The sequence below is a fragment of the Danio rerio genome, chromosome 5 (genome assembly GCF_052040795.2).
Source record: "Danio rerio strain M-AB ecotype USA chromosome 5, GRCz13ab, whole genome shotgun sequence".
Taxonomy (NCBI): Eukaryota; Metazoa; Chordata; class Actinopteri; order Cypriniformes; family Danionidae; genus Danio; species Danio rerio.
In genome coordinates this window covers 57868242-57888914 of record NC_141025.1, presented here as the reverse complement: position 1 = coordinate 57888914, position 20673 = coordinate 57868242, and the positions used below count along the sequence as shown (strand labels likewise).

Below are 20673 nucleotides of genomic sequence, written 5' to 3'. Positions count from 1 at the left end.
CAATCAACAATATTAAACAAGGGCTTAATTTTGGCACAGTTTTCACATTCGCTGGTTCTCTTCATTCATTCATAAAATTTATAATAAATAGGAAATCTTTTATTTAAAAATAAGAAATACAATCTAGTTTAATCCAATGCATCCACACACGGTTTTCTCTGCAAAAAAACATTTTTCTGCAGAAATAAAAATCATTGATAAATTTAATTTAGTTTGTCTTTATGTCAGTGCTTTTACAATGTAGATTGTGTCAAAGCAGCTTCACATAAAAGATCATTGTAAATTGAAACTGTGTCTGTCCAGTTTTCAGAGTTTCAGTTTCTTTTAGTTCAGTTTAGTGTGGTTTAATTTACACTGCTGAAAGTCGACACACTGAAGAGCAAATCCATTAATGTGCAGCTTTACCAGTCCCAAACCATGCAAGACAGTGGCGAGGAACAAACTTCACCATTTGACGAAAGTGAAGGAAAAAAAAAAACCTCAAGAGAAACCAGGCTCAGTTAAGCCGTTTGGGCTTTGAAGTCAATAAATACATTTTTTAATTGATACAATATTTAATCGGAAGCCAATGCGATGATAAAAGAACTGGAGTAATATGATCTTATTTCTTTTGTTTTAGAAAGCACTCTAGCAGCTGCATTTTGAACTAGCTGAAGTTTGTTCATTAAGCCAAAAGGGCAACCTAGTAACGTATTACAATACACTGATCGAGAGGTCATGAGAGCATGAATAAGCTTTTCCGCATCAGACAATGATAGCACATGTCAAAGTTTGGCAACATTTTTAAGATGAAAAAATACAGTTTTACAGATGTTTGAAATCTGGCCTTTAAACAACAGGTTGCTATTAAAAATCAACCCCAAATTTTTGACTGAGGATGAGGACTGAACCAAGAATCCATCAAGGGTTAGACAGTGTTCTAAGCTTATACGTGTGAGGTTTATGGGTGCAACAAGACCTCAGTTGTATCTGAGTTTAGTAATAAGAAGTTATTAGTGATTAATTATTAGTTATGAATAAGTCATTAATTTTTTATATCAGCCATATAATCTGTTATTCTGTAAATTTATACCACACATAAAAAAGCTGCATATATATAAACATATTTTTTAGCATTGTATAATGTATATTTTTGTAACATCTGCAAAATTTCAGTAGGTTAATTCATTCATTTATTTTGCTTCAGCTAAGTCTCTTATTGATAAGGGGTCACAACAGCAGAATGAACTGCCAATGGCATATGTTTTATCCAGCGCATGCCCTTCCAGCCACTACCCACCACAGGGAAACACTCTCACATTCACACATGCACTTATACACTATGGCCAATTTATTATTTAAAAGAGTGATGATTAGTTTTTAATCCGTGATTGATTTTGCTTGTAAAGTTTTTCAGTATGTGTCCCACTATTGTAATTAATGTTACAATAAAAAATGTATTACAGTTTACAATAAATGTTCTACTATTGTATTTAGTTTTACACTAATTTTACTATTTTATGAAATACGGCAACTACTGGATAATTGTTGCCAGTAACTTAATTTAACAAGACATTTTTGCAGTGTACAAATAAAAAACACTCTTCTGTCGAAAAGAGTTATACTATGCTACATGTTTAATTTTCAAATAAAAGCAGCTTATTTTATTATCAGCATCGCATTCACAAAAACAACCTCAAGTATATTGTTAATATATTGTCTGCTTTTCAAAAGACACTTTGTCCTGCCAACCAATGAACAGAAGCTAACGTCATATGAGACCATTTTCCTATTCTCTCCCTCTCACCATTGAATAGGACAAAGTGAAACAATGGAGGGTCACAGAGGTTAGAACTAAGGAACCATAGCTACATTACGCAGCAGCCCAAACACTGCATGCACTTGAGGACAGATGTTCTTCAACAATGTCTCAATACACTGATGCCGAACAGGCGGAAACATAGTACAAATGCAAAAATAAAATGTATGCATTGTGCAGATTAAGTGGGGGAGACTGGGGCAAGGTGAGCCAGTGTGTAAGTTGATCCACCTCTTGTATCAAGGCAAACATTTAATGTTATTGATATCTGATCATACATCGTGGATCCACGCATAGTTTCTGGCAGATCTTGAAAAGGAGAAGCATTAAAAAGAGTCTAGCATTAGTTTATTATTACTATTAGTTTGTGCCTTGTCAAAGTAAATAATGACCATGTCAGAACTAATAGCTAGATCTAAACAAATATATCAAGATCTAAAACTGTTTATACTGTATGTTTATGATGTACCAGTATTAAACTTCATGTATATGTTAAGCAAAAATTTGCCAAGTTAGTTGAGGTAAGCAAAGTACTGTTTTTTTTTCTTTCTTTTTCTTAAAAACAGCAATTATAGGGCAAAATGATCCAAATGCTATGGGATAAACTGGGTCAGTGGTGTTTTGTTCTGGTGTTTTCCCCACAGAGTGATGTGCTGAATAAACTACCTCAACCTCTAAAATGTGCAATAATCTATTAGCTGATGTTAACACATTGCTTGTTCGGTACGCAATTCACTATTTGAAAATAATATACTGTATGAAAATGAAAATATGTATGTAACCAACATATTTTTTATATTATTTCAAGGAAAAGAATGTATCACTGCAACTTCTGAAAGGTAACAGCCATGTTATACTGTTTCATAAAACAAATCAGACATCAAATAATGTAAATAACAAAATAATAATAGTAGCAAAATAAATAGCACCAATGTTCTCCACGTATAGTTTTGTCAATCTGCAAATTTAAAGAGCAATCAAGAAAACAAAAACACTTGAAACAGAATGGAGTTACTTCTTTGCTATCTTAACACTGCTTGACTGCTTGGTCATACAGTTTTTCAGAATCCATGCTAAACTCTGTGTAAATTTTTAGACAAATAAAAAACAGCCATGTCAACTCTGCTTGGTTTCTGCGATGACATAACTTGCACTTGTAGGGTTATAAATTGCACAGTAACTGCAAATTAGAGCTGCACGATATTGGAAAATGTTTTGATTTTCTGCTAAATTTTCTGCTATTAATTTCATTTCATTTTCATTTTATTTCATTCGATTCAAGTACATTAATTGAATAATCAAATGTAAAATAGCACTGCATTATTATGATTGTATAAAAACTCATAATAAAACTCTATAAAATGATTTTTACTAAAGTTACAAATGGTACAACTTCTTTTGCCCGTCACAGGACTTACAAACACATGCAAATGATCAACTTGTGCATCATTATGATAAACATTTTTAAAGACTAATGAGACTCAACAGCACTTATTCCATTTAAGAAGTGTTGACAACTAATGAAAATCCCAAATTTACTATCTGAGAAAATCTCAGCATACCTCAAGCCCAATACAAAGAAATAATTTTTTAGAAATCTTGGCTAACTGAAAGATATGAACATGAAAAATATGAGCATGCACACAGTACTCAATAATTAGTTGGGGCTCCTTTTGGCTGACTCAGGTATTAGGAGAGCCCAGGTTGCTCTGATAGTGGCCTTCAGCTTTTCTGCATTGTTGGGTCTGACTTATCACATCTTCCTCCTCACAAAACCAAGATTAGGCGACTTGCTGAAACTAGCTGTAACCCATGTCTTGCATATGCTCAGTTGTTCCTGTAGACTCCAGCTGCAGTCCACTTATTGTAAACCTTCTCCACATTTTCAAATAGGTTTTGTTTCACAATTCTCTCTAGGGTGTGGTTATCCCTATTGCTGGTACACCTTTTTTCTTCCCTTTTTCTCTTTTAATATGCTTGGGCACAGAGCTCTGTGAACAAACAAGACTCTTTTGTAATGACCTTTTGTGCCTTGCCCTCTTTGTGCAAGGTGTCTATGGTGTTCTTTTGGACAACTGTCAAATCAGCCGTCTTCCCCATGATTGTGTAGTGTACAGAACTAGACTGAGATACCATTTAAAGACCTTAACAGGTGTTTTGAGATAATTAGCTAATTAGAGTGTGGCCCTAGAGGTCTTCAATACTGAACCTTTTCACAATATTCAAATTTTCTGAGGTAGTGAATTTGAGGTCTTCATTATTTGTCATCAAAATTAAAGAACTAAACACCTGAAATATGGAACGGATGTATACATTTTACAAGTTTAATTTCTGGAATTGAATTAGTGAAATAAATGTTTTTTTCTTTAAATAAATCTATTAAACTTTAATAAAATCTAAATATGATCAGCTCAGTTCCTTGTAGATTAGCTTGTCCAGGAGTGTTTAGGGTTGGAGCTTAACTATGCAGTTACACCGGTCATCGGCTAATCACGGCTAAATCTAGATAGCATGCACAGTCGGCCAGAAGGGCGATATGTACATCAATTATAGTAGCATTTTTTATTACACTGTATAGCAATAATTAATATTTTACAGTACTGTGACAGGTGGGTTTAGGGTTGAGATGGGGATAAGCTTTAAAAAATACAATTTATTGGGTAATTTAATTGATAACATAAATATTACTCGGTATAACTATTGTTTTTATATTACTATGACGGTTTGGTTTAGGGTTGGGGTGGGGGTAGGCGTTAATACATAAAAAATGGAAAATTAATCATATAAATAAAAATTAAAAAATCATAATACATTTTTTTTTAAGTTCTTGTAAACTTCCAGCCGGAATCATTTATGATCTGGAAACAATCGCTAATCACAGCAGATTAACATCACACAAAAAAAGAGGTTTGGAAAATTTCTGAACAAATCATATGGAATTGGAATAATTAGATAAAAAATACGGTCACACTTTATTTTGATGGTCCACTACTTGAATTTAAGTTACATTTGTAACTAATTTTCATTAGATTATAAGTAGACTGTTAGGTTGGGGTTAGGGTTAGTGTGTAAGTTGAAATGTACTTGCTAAGTTTCTTATAGTGAATTAAATGTCTGGTGAAGGAGCAGTATTAGCAGATATTAAGCAGATAGTCTACTAATACTCCAATGGACCATGAAAATAAAGTGTTACCAAAAATAAATGCATATTATAAAACAATGAATGCATTTTTTTGACCTTGAATGCATATCAGCCTGTTGTTTGGAGACCCCCAAAACCAAAATATGGCCTTTTATAATGCATAATAGGGGCTCTTTAAATGCTTAGTGGAATAACAGTAGAAGGGTATGGAGCAGGTCTATAATCTCAGTATGGCGTCTTCCTACTATTATCCAAAATGTAAAACAACAAAATGACGGCTACACACAGGCCCTGGGTAAAGACTATAAATGAATCCAGTAATGTAAGGGTGTGGTTTCCACTGTTTATTTTAAATCTAGTTTTGGTTCTTCCTGAGGTAACACCATGGACGATGGAAAAACATCCTCACTTTAAAAAATCCGCAGTGCTATGAATGGGTACAGATGCCTATATTTGTATTTGAGCATAATTAGGACTTTCCTGAATTTTTGTTCTCAAAGCTTTGATCTTTAGACAACATGGGGGTCATTTCAGTGAGGTTACTGAGGGCAAATCTGCATGCAAAGCCAAAAGGATTAAGACAATATTAAGCCTTTCTTTTGTTGCACAATATTAATTTTGTGCATGTAGTTGTACCTTTAAAGCATAACTTATTGTTAAAGGCTGTTTTTTTTTAAATGGTTCTTAAAACTTTACTTGAACAGAACTTTTATATAACATAACATAACATAACATAACAACATAACATAACATAACATAACATAACATAACATAACATAACATATACTATTTATATTCTAAAGGTTTTTACAGAGGAATATGTTCATAAATTATTTGCCTGTTTGTAGACGTTTTGTTTTACCAAAAACTGTCAGCCTTTTTACAGTATTTTTTAACACATGGTGCTCAGGGTTATATTTTTGAGAACTTAAATGTATGTGCTCACAGGTAAATATGGCTGCGGTTTGTGTGTAGAATAAACGCTACTGGATGCTACTGCTGACCGCTTACTGTAAATTTTACTTTACTTTCTTTATTGTACACAAATGGAAATGTATCTTTGGCTTCACCATTCACATTACACATATCACAGAAAACAGGCAACACAAATACATTCAATGTCATCACAGAAATCACATTAAAAACTTGAGGTTGCCTAAAATGTCTTTTTTATGGCAAGAGCTGAAATATTAGATTTAAAGGATGGAAACAATCTTCAATGATGACATATGCTTTCTGTTTAATTCTTATTAAAGAGATTTTACTAATTTGTCCACAATTGCACAGACAATTTTTACTACTCTGCTTTTTCTTAATGGGTAACAGTCCATACCATGCTACCATGTTAAAACTAACAAATTTTACAACCAAGTTCTTGTATACCATCTCCAAAGTATCTTAACTTACACCAAATTGTTGTACCCTCTTAAAGAAATATAATCTTTGAATTGCTTTTTTTTTTTAAATGCCCTCTTCATTTGCAGCAAATGTCAATAAACTATCAATAAATGTTCCTAAAAATTTAAAACATATTACTGTCTCTATTTCATGTCCCTCAAGGACCAGAGGGTTTAACCCTTGAGTAAGAACGAGTTTTGTGTAATGAGTTTTACTAATTACTGTATCATCTCTTTGGTTTTATTAAAATTGATCTCCAGTGAACTCCTTTTACACCAATTCTAAGCAAATTGATATAACTACAGTGCAAGGTATCTTCTTCTGTTCATGTTTAAGTCAGCCAGCCATCAAGTGCCATATCATTTGCATATTTAAAAAAATTAAAACCTAAATCCTGGATCTTAAGTTTATAGTAAGGGTGACAAAACGCTCCTTCTTATGAACGGCTTTTCTTTTATTTTATATAGTTGTAGAATGATGAAAAGAGATACTTAAAATGCCATCAGTAAAATGGCTTTATCCAACATTGAGATTTGAGTGCTGCATATTAAATGGCTAATTAGAGCACACTAATGCAAATTAGTGAATATTGATGCATGCTTTGCATATCTAAACATAACATTTTCTAAAACTTGCAAAAAAAAAAGGGCTCACTATTTTCATCTATTCATCTGCTGTTTCTTGCCTTAAAAATACTTATTTTTTATTAAACTGTAGCTTGTTTAAAAATATATATTTTTAAAAAAGTTAAAATGAGACAACAAAATTGATTTTGGTTATATGTATCATGTCCAATGGCTCCCTCCAGTGCCCACGAGGTGCTGTTGGCCTGAAACAGCTATTGTTTTTCCTCACCTTAACCAACTAAAGGGTATTGCCTGCCAACTGATTTTATTTTAAAATGTAACGCATAACAGATTGTATTTAATGCAAATACTCGCAATGGCAGCCGTTTAATTTGTGTAAGTGTGCGTGTGTTCTCCATTCAAACAGAGAAAACAAAACTATTGAACTAATTAAAAAAATTAAGCTATGTGTAATGTGTTTTAAAAAAAGAGTAGGCAAGAATTACTTTATTCCTCACGGGATTTAATTGAGCATTTACTTAATTTGCGTAGATATGTTCCTACATCCCTACAACATAATAGGATAACAGTACGTGAAACAAGAAATCCCTGGATGCCCTACTGCTTCTGCACTGATTCTGGAGTTTTTTATCAGATGGACACATTGGGAAGCATTCAGCACATAGAAGAAAAAAGGAGAAGAAGATACATCATAATATTTAGGAAAACTGGATGGGGACGTTTCGAAATGTAAGTTATAAAGTGGAAAAACTATGACAGCTATTAGGCACGGTGTAGGATTTTAATCAAACTTTGCTTATCAACACATACATAAAACATGAGTATATGGTCGATAAATTACTCGCACATCTATACTTTTTTGATGTTCAAAACAACATATATGAAACTTGCGTATTAGGGTAATTCTTCAACTGCAGGCACTTTTATGTCCTTGGATCATATATCCAAAAATATATATAATTTTGTTCAAATTCCTCTTTTTGGTCAAACTAACAATAAAACCTACTTTACTATAAAATTTACTAGCTTTCTATTATATTTTTCATATTATTTAACCTCCTTTTAGGAGTTTTCGCCTTGTCGCACACCCAGAGTTTTAAACTTCAACAATGAAAATAACATTTTAAAATATTATTTATCTGTTATCTATTAATGTATCTTAACTAAGCACTAGTAAAATAATTTTTATATTTTATAGTTATTAGGTATATATATATATATATATATATATATATATATATATATATATATAAATATATATATAAATAAATATATACATACAGTTTATATGCTGATTATTAAACAATCAAAACAATACCAAAATCGTACAATTACGACATCCATATAAACATAGAAAAAGAATAATTTTAGAAGAAGGGTACGCTATAATACTTGCAATAAAAAAAGAGATGAATTTAGTTGTTTGGTATTTATGTAGTTCACTTTGAACTTGAACATCCTTTAATAAGCCTTGAAATTGTGGATAGTGGACATCCTATCTGTTCTTTTATGTATATATATATATATATATATATATATATATATATATATATATATATATATGAGGTGCCGTATAGGATTTAAATCAAACTTTGCTTATCAACACATACATAAAACACGTGTATATACACCTATAAATTACTTGCATATACACCTATACTACTGGATGTTCAAAACAACATGGATGAAACTTGTGTATATACATATAAACTTGACGCATGAATACACCCACATACACACGCGCATACATATAAACTCGATCCTCACATAAACACCAACATTAACACACGCACATACATATAAACTTGCTGCATGCAAACACACCTATACACACTTGCATATACATATAAACTTGATCTATGCATATACACCCATAAAGTCTCACATAAGAATATAAACTTGATGTGTGCATAAACACCCAAATGACACTTGTGCAAACATACAAAATAAAATTCACAAACATATATACAGTTAGTTGTGTATATACATATATGCAAGTGATTTCATATGTGTGTATGCATGAATTTTCACAGTAAAAGGAAGTTATTTTACTTTAAAAGGAAGTCGTTTAATTTCAACGTAAAAGTCCTTTGAGTATAATGAACAAGATTATTATTTGTCATGAATCAGGTTATTGCAAACCTTAAGAAACAGAAATAATGTGATTAATAGAGGAATTACATCTGTTGAAATATGAATATAGATTATGCTAATTCTAAAAAATAAATATAAAAAGATAATGCAAAGGAATGCTCCTGGAAAATTAAAGGTTTATTATGCAATTAAATTATTGGAAATGTTATTATGGTTTAATAAATATAAAGTTGCTTAAGTAATCATTTTGAATAAAATATGTTTGTCTAATATTAGTTTTTTATGTTTGTTTTATTATTGGTGTCACTATTCGTCAAGGGTTATGATACACACTTATGTCCAGTAGGGGGCAGGAATGCACTTAAGTGGGTTTTCCTGTCACCAATAAACAGGCAAATGCACCAAAATGCTGGATGCCAGCTGCTGTAAAAATATAAGTAGTAGTTATTAAACACAAAAGGAGTGTCCAGATAATATATATAGCTTTTCCATGGGGGTTAACTTGACCAACATGATGAGCAGAGACTTTTAATCAGCGTTTTTTTTTTTTTTTGTATATGCTGAATAATTAACAATCAAAATGATACCAAAATCTTGCAATTTTGACACCCACATTGTAAAAACATATAAAAAGCATAATAATTATAAAAATGTAAAAAACAAAACAAGAAGACTATAGGCTACATTAACATTTGCAATAGAATAGAGGAGTTTAGTTTGAGTATACATTTATATTTATAATTCTGGTTGCTTTTTGAACGTCCTTTAAGGGTTCTATCTGTCCATTTATATTTGTGTATGTAATTACCTAATTAAATGAAAAGGTTTTAAATAAAAATATTTCTCATTTTGAATAGTCTATTTATATAGACTAATATTTTATATAACATATGTTCATAATTTAACATATTTAATCCCTCTATTAATCACATTATTTCTATTTCATAAGCTTTGCAATAACCAGATTCGTGATAAATGTTTGTGAATTTTATGTATTAATTTTTTTTTGTATGTTTGCGCGAGATGTTATAGGTGTGTTTGCATGCAGTGAGTTTGTGTGTGCGCGTGTTGTTGAGGGTGTATATAGACCGAGTTTATATGTATATGCGAGTATGTATAGGTGTGTTTGCATGCTGCGAGTTTATATGTATGTGCATGTAAATGTGGGTATTTATGCGAGAATCGAGTTTATATGTATATGCAAGTGTGTATAGGTGTGTTTGCATGCAGCAAGTTTATATGTATGTGCGTGTGTTAATGTGAGTGTTTATGTGAGGATCGAGTTTGTATGTATGCGCGTGTGTATGTGGGTGTATTCATGCGTCAAGATTATATGTATATACACAAGTTTCATCCATGTTGTTTTGAACATCCAGTAGTATAGGTGTATATGCAAGTAATTTATAGGTGTATATACATGTGTTTTATGTATGTGTTGATAAGCAAAGTTTGATTTAAATCCTATACGGCACCTCATATATATATATATATATATATATATATATATATATATATATATATATATATATATATATTTATATATATATAGTTTTTTACATCCAATAGTACAGATGCGAGTAATTTATAAATGTGTATGCAAGTATTATGTGAGTGTTGATAAGCAAAGTTTGATTTAAATCGTACACGGCGCCTCATACCATTTCAGTGGAGTACAGTGTATTAATTCTGTTCTTCTGAATGGCTGTATTTAAATTTCTGTCATGTTTCGTCTGGTGCAAACAGCCCAATTGCTAATCATTGCAAATCTCGTCATGTAGAATGTTGTTAGGACACAGGGTTACAATGTTATTAGAATTGGTCCCAATTCTTTGATCACAGGTGAACAATTTGCCCATTTGAATAGAACAGACACCAAAAAGATCTCCTAGTAGCACAGTTTGGAAGGATCACCCTCGGAACACACTACTACTGTATACTACAGTATATGCTATACTGGAAAATGCTTGATGTTTAGCATTAAATTATTAATTAACTTTGTTGTTTTCTTCTCAAAGTATTAGTCACTTGACATTAGTCACATTTATAAATCTTTAGATGTGTGTGTTATGTAGAGTCAAGTTTACTTTTTGCTTGATGAGTGATCAGTTGGGCTTCACGGAGTAGCAGCAGGTGCTGTCACCTCACTTCAAGAAGGTCACTGGGTCAAGCCTCGGCTGGATCAGTTGGCATTTCTGTGTGTAGTTTGCATGTTCTCCCTGTGTTTGCGTGGGTTTCCTCCGGGTGCCCCAGTTTACCCCACAAATCCAAAGACATGCAGTATAGGTGAATTGGGTAAGCAAAATTGTTTGTATAATATATGTGTGTGAATGAGTGTGTATGGATGTTTCCCAGAGATGGGTTGCAGCTGGAAGGACATCAGCTGCCTAAAACATATGCTGGATAAGTTGGCAGTTCATTCCGCTGTGGCGACCTCAAAATAATAAATAGACTAAGCCAAAAAGAAAATTAACGAATGATGAATAACAAGGCATTTTATTACTTATGTTTTTTTTTTTTTTTTTTGCATTTTAACTTTGTGAACTATAAAATCATGCATCTCCTCATGTTTTGTGTATGCTTTTTAGTCTGTTTTGGTGAACGAACTGACAGATGTTCAACCGCTCTCATTTCTCCCTGCTCTGCCAGCTATACCCACTCCTCCTTTATGCTAGTAGCAACATGCACGCCCATCATGTATCATTATTTTAAGGGCTGAGGTAAACTTGAATGAAAAGAGGGGGTTTTATGACCCTTAAATAAAACACACACACCACATTATATCACCCGATGGAAAATAGGCAGTTGGAAAGGGTGGAACCGCACTTCTGGTAACATGATTTGTACACTGCCCCCAGAACTAAACCCAAAAAACTGCTCAATACCTTGACATTTGCTTATAATTGTAAGGTTCATTAAACAACATGTTTTTCATCTATTGTATGTACGGCCATACTCCGAGACTACTTGTGAACCTCATGTTTGAAAGTGTTCTTTTAAATAAAGAAATGTTGCCTGTCAGAGGGCTCCTAAATTGCCAGGGTCCTATGCACTCTGTCACCCTTTCTTTCCCACTTGCAATGCCCCAATGGAACAGACTGAGAATTGTCTTTGAAAAGACCTGATAAGGGTTTTAGCATTAAAGATTTGTAAAATGGTTGAAGGTTTAATCAGACCATGTCCAACAATTTGTTCAGATATTGGGGGGTAAAACAACATTAAAAGCATGTTTGCTGTGATTTTGGAAATTAGTTTCTTTATTGTTTTTGTTTATTTAGATTTTGGAGTAGTACACAGTAAAATCTTCAGAGTAAAATTTACTCAGTTCAGAGAACATTTGGTCCCTCTCTAAATTGAGCAAAATTTACTCAGCAGCAGAGTTAAAGTTAGTGAGACATTGATGGGGTTAATTAAGTGATGATTGAGCACTGATGATGAATACCTGCTGTTAATAAGCAGAAACAAGAGAAGCAGCAGCAGCTTCACTCATTGGTTACCTGATTGACTTTATTTCTGTCAGATGTTTACAAAAGTCCATATAAGATTTATTGAGAATTAATCGTTTTACTTATTTACATTTTACAAAAAAATAAATTTTCGCCTGATGTCACCATCATGGAGAAAAGTGGTTGATTTACTTGCACTTGATTTCTAAAGTTAATTTTCTTTACTTGTAATGACAAGTATAAAGAGAGCTCATGCAATCAAATTGATTAATTCTGTGTGGATTCTTACTCTTGATAAGAATAACTGTACAATAAACTATATTTAGATGATGGAAACAAAATTCAGTGTTTTTCAAGAGAATCAGAGAGTCAGGTGTGGTGTTACATTAAAATATATTGAGCATCTGAATCTCTTTAGAGACACAGACATCAATAATCAGCGTATCTATATCAACAGTGGTTAGAGATTTTATTTTATTTTTTGGCTGCAGTGCATGTTAAGACAATCATACGAGATTTATTCCCAGCATGCACTGTAGGGAAATTTTGAATTTTTGAATAGTAAATTTTGATCAATTTAGAGAGGGACCAAATGTTCTCTGAACTGAGTAAACACACACACACACACACACACACACACACACACATATATATATATATATATATATATATATATATATATATATATATATATATATATATATATATATATATTTTTTTTTTTTTTTTTCAAAAAGATACAATAAAAATTAATGTGTAGTTTATTACCATAGACAGTTATGCAATATTGGATGCATTTAAAAAAATGTGAAATGTGTATATGGCATGTCTTCAGTGGCGTAGCGCAAAATACGGGGGCCCGAATAGAAAATTAATGAATATAAAAGTAGGTCTGTAGTGACAGTGTTCACACCTCTTCACCCTCTCGGCTTTACCATCAGGTGTCACTGTTTGAGTGGCCTTTTCCACCTTTCTCCTAGACCAGTGGTGTCAAACTCAATTCTTGGAGGGCCGAAGCCCTGCACAGTTTAGTTCCAACCCTGCTCCAACACACTTACCTGTAGGTTTCAAACAAGCCTGAAGGACTCAATTAGTTTGATCAGGTGTGTTTAATTAGGGTTGGAACTAAACTGTGCAGAGCTGCGGCCCTTTTGGAACTGAGTTTGACACCTGTGTCCTAGACGGAAGAGATATGCTGTTCCATGTTACAAAGAAGTTAGCACTAATAATAACACGTACCCCCACACATAACATATTTAAGTTTGGCTTTATATTTGTTTATTAACTGATAAGAACAATTGTAATAACTGAACTATTGCTTAACATATGTGGACACACAGACCCCAAACATAACATATGGTAAGCAAAATTAACAGAACATGATAAAGGTTTATGTGTCTTTGAAAGCATACATTAAATATACATCAGTGTGATGAAGGTTTGGGTGCTCTGTTGTTTATTTCAAATAAGAGCACATAGCCTAATGCTTTACTTTTATTAACTCCGATCATTATGTTATATTTGGCCTGAAAATATTATTTTTTCATCTCTTTTCTGCGTCTTTCTCCAAATAGGCGGAGCGGAGATTCCCACGCGCCCCTCCCCCGCTTTTCCACCACTCTGCCAAAAAAGTGAAACCAAATCCGAGCAGCAGGTCACAGAGCCCAGTTATTTTAAAACCACTACGACAGGACCATGGACGTACGTGGAACAGGCGGTTTATAGAAACAGCCGTCGACTCCACAGAAACAGAAACAATGAGGGAGCGGCACGGTACTCGTTTAACGTGTGTTGTTGTTCGGCCGCTCGTGCGTCTCCAATGTCTCTTCCCGTAGTCCTGCCTGGGTCTTGTTGTCGTTTATCGGGGGCTGCTTTGGCCCATCAGCTCGCAGACGCACCTTACAGAACTCGCAGCCGTTGTGTATCTGCTCTTCCGTCCCGTATGTCTGGACATCAGACCCGACTCATTCCGGCGGTGCTGCCCGCTCGCCCTCTGCTCTCCCTCGGCTTGCTGCAGTTGGTTCTCGGCTGCTCCATGGTGGCGCTCTCTTTCGGGGCTCTGTCCCTTAGCAACTCGCCCCCTATTAGAAACTCCTGTCCGTTTTGGGCCGGATCTTCTGTGAGTATTAAATTACTGGCCATGAAGTGCTAATGCATTTATTTTATAGCATGAAGATTCACAGAATTATATTTTCTGCAGCCATATTTCGACAGTCTTTTTATTGATCTATTAAAAATCAACAGACGTTAAAGAAGAGTTTTATTTTGTGCTTATGTTTTGCTCTGAAAGAGAAACGTGGTGTTCTTTTTAAAATCTTTTTTTTTTCTTTCTACATTTTATTTATTTATTTATTTATTTATTTATTTATTTATTTATTTATTTATTTATTTATTTTTGTAAATCAATTTGTCACAAGAACGAGAGGTATTAGATCTTATAGTTTTCTGTAAGAGACAAATATAAAAATATATACTTTAACATGAAATTAAATGTTTTCAGAGTTATTCTAAAAGATTTACATATAATTTAAAGTCATTCACAAAATGGGAAAAGTTTGGTTTACATTGAACCTACTTTTTCTTATGTATATGGTATTTTCCTAATAACAAACAAATAAAAATATGTTGTCCTTTACAGTTCAAGTTCTCATTATCAGATTAAAACAATTTTCTATCTTATACTCCATTTTTTTGTTAATAAACAATTCCAAATCTTTCCAACATTTTATTGAGTAAATACAAAAAAAATCTATTTTCTTGAACACAAAATTCAGACATATATGAAATATTAATTTTGAATGTTTCCAAAACGTGTTTAGCAGAATAAATTCTATGAAGTATTTCGCAAGATATGTATGCAATACATATTTGTAAATTTTCAAGCTTGAACCGAAGAAAAATTGAAAGCCAAAAATATTTTACTGAAAGAAGACACAACAGAGCATTCTTTATAACCTTATTAATACACTGTTGTTTTAAAACAACATTTTCAATGAAAATGTTTTTACAAGGATGCTAATCCCTTCTGAAATAGTTTTTTTTTTTTTTTTTTTTTTTTAAAGCAAAACTACACCGTTTGGAATTGGGTCCAAAACAATAGGGAATTTATTCGGTTTTACTGGTAATTTAATTTTTTTATGAAATTCAGTATAAGAAAACAAATATCCATGAGGATTAATTAAATACCTCACTAAAAATACCATTATTAAACAAATTCTGATAAAATAAAGATTTGTTTTACCAATTTTCATGATAGTAGGGCTTTTCTTTGAAAACTAGCCAATTTACCTGGAATTTTGTCAACAGAAAGATTACATTTCAGCAAAAAGTCTATGCCACAGAGAGTATTAAATATATATTTAGAAAACTCATTTAAATAATTTTCTCTATTCTTCATAAACTCAATCAACCATTTCATTATAAAAAGTGCCATTAAGAGTATTATCATCTAAAACCTCCAGTCCGCCTTGTTCCTTAGGATTACAAATTACCTCGTTTTTTTTTTTTTTTTAATGTGGTTCATTTTTCAAAAAAAAAGTTATAAAGAATCTTATTCAGATCTTTGATAGCATTGGGAGGCATGTCTAACGATAATGATGTACAGATCTAGATAGTCTTTCTGCCTTTGATAACAATACTCTCTCAAATATTAAGATGCCCCTTAATCACCACATATAAAATTTATTTTTAATTTTCTTAATAATTGGCTCAAAATTTTATTGACTTTTTATCTTTTCATTTTTACAAATGATTACAGCCAAATATGTTAATTTATGTTTAACAGGAATATTTTTCATATATTTCATAAGGAGCATTCTTTAAGGGGAAACAATAGATTTATCTAGGTTCATTCTAAGGCCTGAAACGTTAGTACATTCCTCAATATATTTAATAAAATGTTTTTTTTTATTGCTGTATCATCTGCAAATTGACTAAGTTTATATTGTAATCCTAAAGCAATGATACCATTAAATGAACTTATTTTAATATGCAGTGCTAAAACTTGAGTAACTAATAGAAATAAAAAAGGTGAGAGAGGGCAACCTTGTCTAATGCCACAAATAATGTATATCAAATCTTTGTGAGATACCATGCGCAAGTTTGACAGATCTATTACACCCACTATACAATGTTCTAACTGCTTTCAAAAACAAATCTCCAAAACCTCAAAAAAGAATTTGATAACTTTGAAAATAAAACTATGAATCACTGTATTAAAAGCTTTATAAAAGCCAATTAATAAAATAAAACTTTTATCCTCGATAAAGTGATTGCAATCAATCATATCTAAAACCAGCCTGATATTATTTCTTATATGACAGTCTTGCATGAACACAGACTGTTCTAATTAAATTATTTCACCTTATCACTGCTTCAGTCTTCTGACAAAAATAATTGCAAACAACTTAGTCACATTATCAGACTAATAGGCCACCAATTTTCAATAAATAATTTGTCTTTGTTAGGTTTGGGAAGGGTATAATTCCTTGTCTTAAATAAACAGGCAATTCACCTTTTGTATAGATAAAATACTTTTGTATAGTAAAATGGATGAAAGTTCTTTGGGAAAAGTCTTATAAAATTTAATATCTCTTCAATATCTATTTCTTTATCACAATTATTCTGAAAGGTCTGGTCTATTTTTTGGTATCCCTCACCAAGTAATTTAACAAAGTATCAATGTTTAAAGAAGCTGATGTAGAAGAATACAAATTACTCAAAAACTGAGCAACGTATTTTGAAATAGTTAAGGAATTATATACTAATTTGTTATTAATCATTAATTTTGAGACAGAGGCAAAATCAACATTTCTTTTTTCATGGCCAAAAAGCTTTAGTATTGTTTTCCGTTTTTCTAACCATTTAAGTCTAGTTCTAAAAAAGCTCCTAGTGCTTTATCCTTATAAATGTTATCTAATTCTATCTGTAATAAATCTAATCCTTATGACTCACTATCAGTCAAAGCTTCCCTTTTTTCATTGATTCATTGATTCATTGATTCATTGATTGATTGATTGATTCATTCATTCATTCATTTTCTTTTTGGCTTGGTAACCTTTATTGATTTGTGGTCGCCACAGCTGAATGAGAATGCAAACTCCACACAGAAATGCAAGCTGTCCCAGCCAAGGCTCGGACCAGCTACTTTTTGATAATTCATAAAACACAAGTCAATAGTAGTCAACCACCTCAGCAAACAATCTTGAGTGCCTTCACAAAAGTTTGGAAATGAAGTGTTTAGTCATAAATAATGTTCAGTTTCTTGCACAGATAATTTTATTTTATGAGACATCAATGTGTCATCAGGCGCTATGGCCTTAAATATAGTTTTGCCACTCTGTAGTGGTTTACTGATCCTTGCTTGTCAAATAAGAAAGACATACAAAATGTGCAGGGTGGGAGTCCTGAGGACCAGCATTGGGAACACCTGGGGCCTCATGTACGAAGACTTGCGTGGAAATCTTACTGAAACATTGCGTATGCACAAAGCTGTAAATGTGCGTACGCAGAAAAAAATTCAGATGTATGAAACACTGCGTACGCCGAATCTCACGCATATTCTTTTGTACATCCGAATGAACGTGAAACTGAGCGCAACATGCACAAGCACAAAACCCCTTCCTGCCTCCTCCCCCATATGAATATGCTAATGACTATGCTAATGGAAAAACCCAACGAAAAAGCAATGGCAAAAGCAAGCAAAAAGAGAAACTTTGAACAGAATGTGAATTGGAGGTGCTGCTTTCAGAGGTAGACCGGAGAAAAGCGGTGTTATTTGCAAGTTTGTTCTCCGGAATTAACAAAAGAAAAAAAAATAGAGTGGGAGAGTTTAGCTGATGCGGTTAACACAGTTGGGTCTGAACATCGCACTGAGTGCATTAAAAAAGAAATAGTGTGGTTTATATCTGTAAAATGTTGCGGCACTCTTAGCAGTCTCAGTGGTGCACCTTGTAAGATGCATGTGATTATGTAATGACATGTTTGAGCACTCGGTTCGAATCCAGCATCTGATGAATTCTTTCTTCTTTTTTTCCCCCGCTACATATCAGATTTTGCCCACTATTTATCACGAGAAAGTAGGAATCATCAATAAGTTTGTGCATCATATTTTATTTGCACATTTATTGAATAAAAATGTTTCTGATTCACTCATGCAAATTCATCTTCAGATAGTGTCTTTATAGCAATGTGCGTGCAATAGATAGCTCAGGTTACATTGGGAAAACAGGCGACCGCTGCAAATTGTGCTTTAATGTTTAGCTGGTTAACTGTATGGTATGGAAACCTTATATACCTACTAGATTAACCCGTCTCATACAGCTGCCATTGCAAGGCTCAGACACTTTGTAGAGAGGAATTTAACACAACTGCCTCTACGAGTCGCCAATGGAAATAAAACAGACACGCACAAAAAATGTGCATACGCCTGCCAGAAAGCTGCCGTGAAGCTGCGCACATTCCCACGTTCAGTTCATTGTTAGTAAATCCAAACGTGAGCGATTCTGAGCGGGAAACCTGGCGTACGCAAAGTTTTTGTGCGTACGCAGCGTTCATACATGAGGCCCCTGCTCTGTAGTGAAATGCTGCTTGTTTCTCAATCCCAAGAAAGCAGAAAAGGATTTGCATTCTAATGGAGAGCAGTCTTGTTAAGTTGCCTACCTTGTGTAGTTAACTCAGGAAGACTACAAGAACATGACATACCAGGGGCCTCATGTACGAAGACTTGCGTGGAAATCTTACTAAAACATTGCGTATGCACAAAGCTGTAAAGAAAAGCGGTGTTATTTGCAAGTTTGTTCTCCGGAATTAACAACAAAAGAAAAAAATAGAGTGGGAGAGTTTAGCTGATGCGGTTAACACAGTTGGGTCTGAACATCGCACTGAGTGCATTAAAAAAAAGAAATAGTGTGGTTTATATCTGTAAAATGTTGCAGGACACATAACAGTCTCAGTGGCGTTACTCGTAAAACGCATGTGATCATGAATTGATACATTCGAGCATGAGCTCGGCTCGAATCCAGCGTCTGATGAACTCTTTCTTGTTTTTTCCCCCGCTACATATCAGATTTTGCCAACTATTTATCACGAGAAAGACAAGTAGGAATCATTAATAAGTTCATATCAATAAGCATCATATTTTATTTGCACATTTATTGAATGGAAATGTTTCTGATTCACGCATGCAAATTCATCTTCAGATAGTGTCTTTATAGCAATGTGCGTGCGGTAGATCGCTCGCTCAGATTACATTGGGAAAACAGGCGACTGCTGCAAATTATGCTTTAATGTTTAGCTGGTCAAATGTATGGTATGGAAACCTTATATACCTGCTGAACCCGTCTCATACAGCTGCCATTGCAAGGCTCAGACACTTTGTAGAGAGCAATTTAACACAACTGCCTCTACGAGTCGCCAATGGAAATAAAACAGACACGCACAAAAAATGTGCGTACGCCTGCCAGAAAGCTGCCGTGAAGCTGCGCACATTCCCACGTTCAGTTCATTGTTAGTAAATCCAAACATGAGCGATTCTGAGCGTGAAACCTGGCGGACGCAAAGTTTTTGTGCGTACGCAGCGTTGATACAGGAGGCCCCTGATGCGTTGCTCCGCTTCATACTTGACTTTTACTCCAACAGGTTCTCAAAAAAAAAAAAAAAAAAAAAATTAAAATTAAAATATATATATATATGTATATATATATAAAAAAAAAAAAAATATATATATATATATATAAGTGTATATGCATATATGTAAATGTATGTATGTATGTATTTTTACGTAGCTTTCATTCTTTCGATCTTGAGTTTTGGAAATTACATGAGAACACAAGGACGCAAGACTGCTTAGCACATTAAGAAACATTCATTCATTTTCTTTTCGGCTTAGTCCCTTTCTTTAATCTGGGGTCACCACAGCAGAATGTACCGCCAATTTATCCAGCATATGTTTTTCACAGCAGATGCCCTTCCAGCTACACATTAAGAAACAGCCACTGTAAACAAAAGTATATGGTGTATATACTTCAAAGTATACGGTATAACTAATGCACCATATTATGCATTTCACCCACCAAAAAATATTTTGGCATGAACAACGACTAGTTATTAAAATGCAATGCATATTTGTACTCTTAAATTGAAAAAAAAAAAAATAATAAAAATAGTAATAATAATAAATCAAACTTTGAAAAATATAGCAAGGCCTATAAT

General features: G+C 33.2%; 1 protein-coding gene and 2 long non-coding RNA genes across 6 annotated transcripts in view; 1 reads left to right on the top strand and 2 right to left on the bottom strand.

Annotated features, from left to right (window-relative positions):
* Nucleotides 1-20673, bottom strand: part of LOC147844398 (uncharacterized) — an 80910-nt gene that overhangs the window by 45561 nt on the left and 14676 nt on the right. The gene's annotated exons all lie outside the window — the stretch shown is intronic.
* Nucleotides 14080-20673, top strand: part of entrep1 (endosomal transmembrane epsin interactor 1) — a 34995-nt gene continuing 28401 nt past the window's right edge. For 2 of the 3 annotated variants that reach the window (XM_087254181.1, XM_087254183.1), the window contains exon 1: nucleotides 14080-14581. In XM_087254181.1, the coding sequence (XP_087110307.1) occupies nucleotides 14282-14581 (300 nt within the window). In that variant the 5' untranslated portion in view covers nucleotides 14080-14281. The remainder of the gene's footprint in view (nucleotides 14582-20673) is intronic. The other variant, XM_087254182.1, reaches the window with a different exon arrangement.
* On the bottom strand, nucleotides 16600-20105 carry LOC147844399 (uncharacterized). Its single transcript, XR_015491803.1, has 3 exons — nucleotides 19902-20105; nucleotides 19519-19756; nucleotides 16600-18501 (listed from the first exon to the last, which is right to left on the bottom strand). It is a non-coding gene; the product is annotated as an uncharacterized LOC147844399 (long non-coding RNA).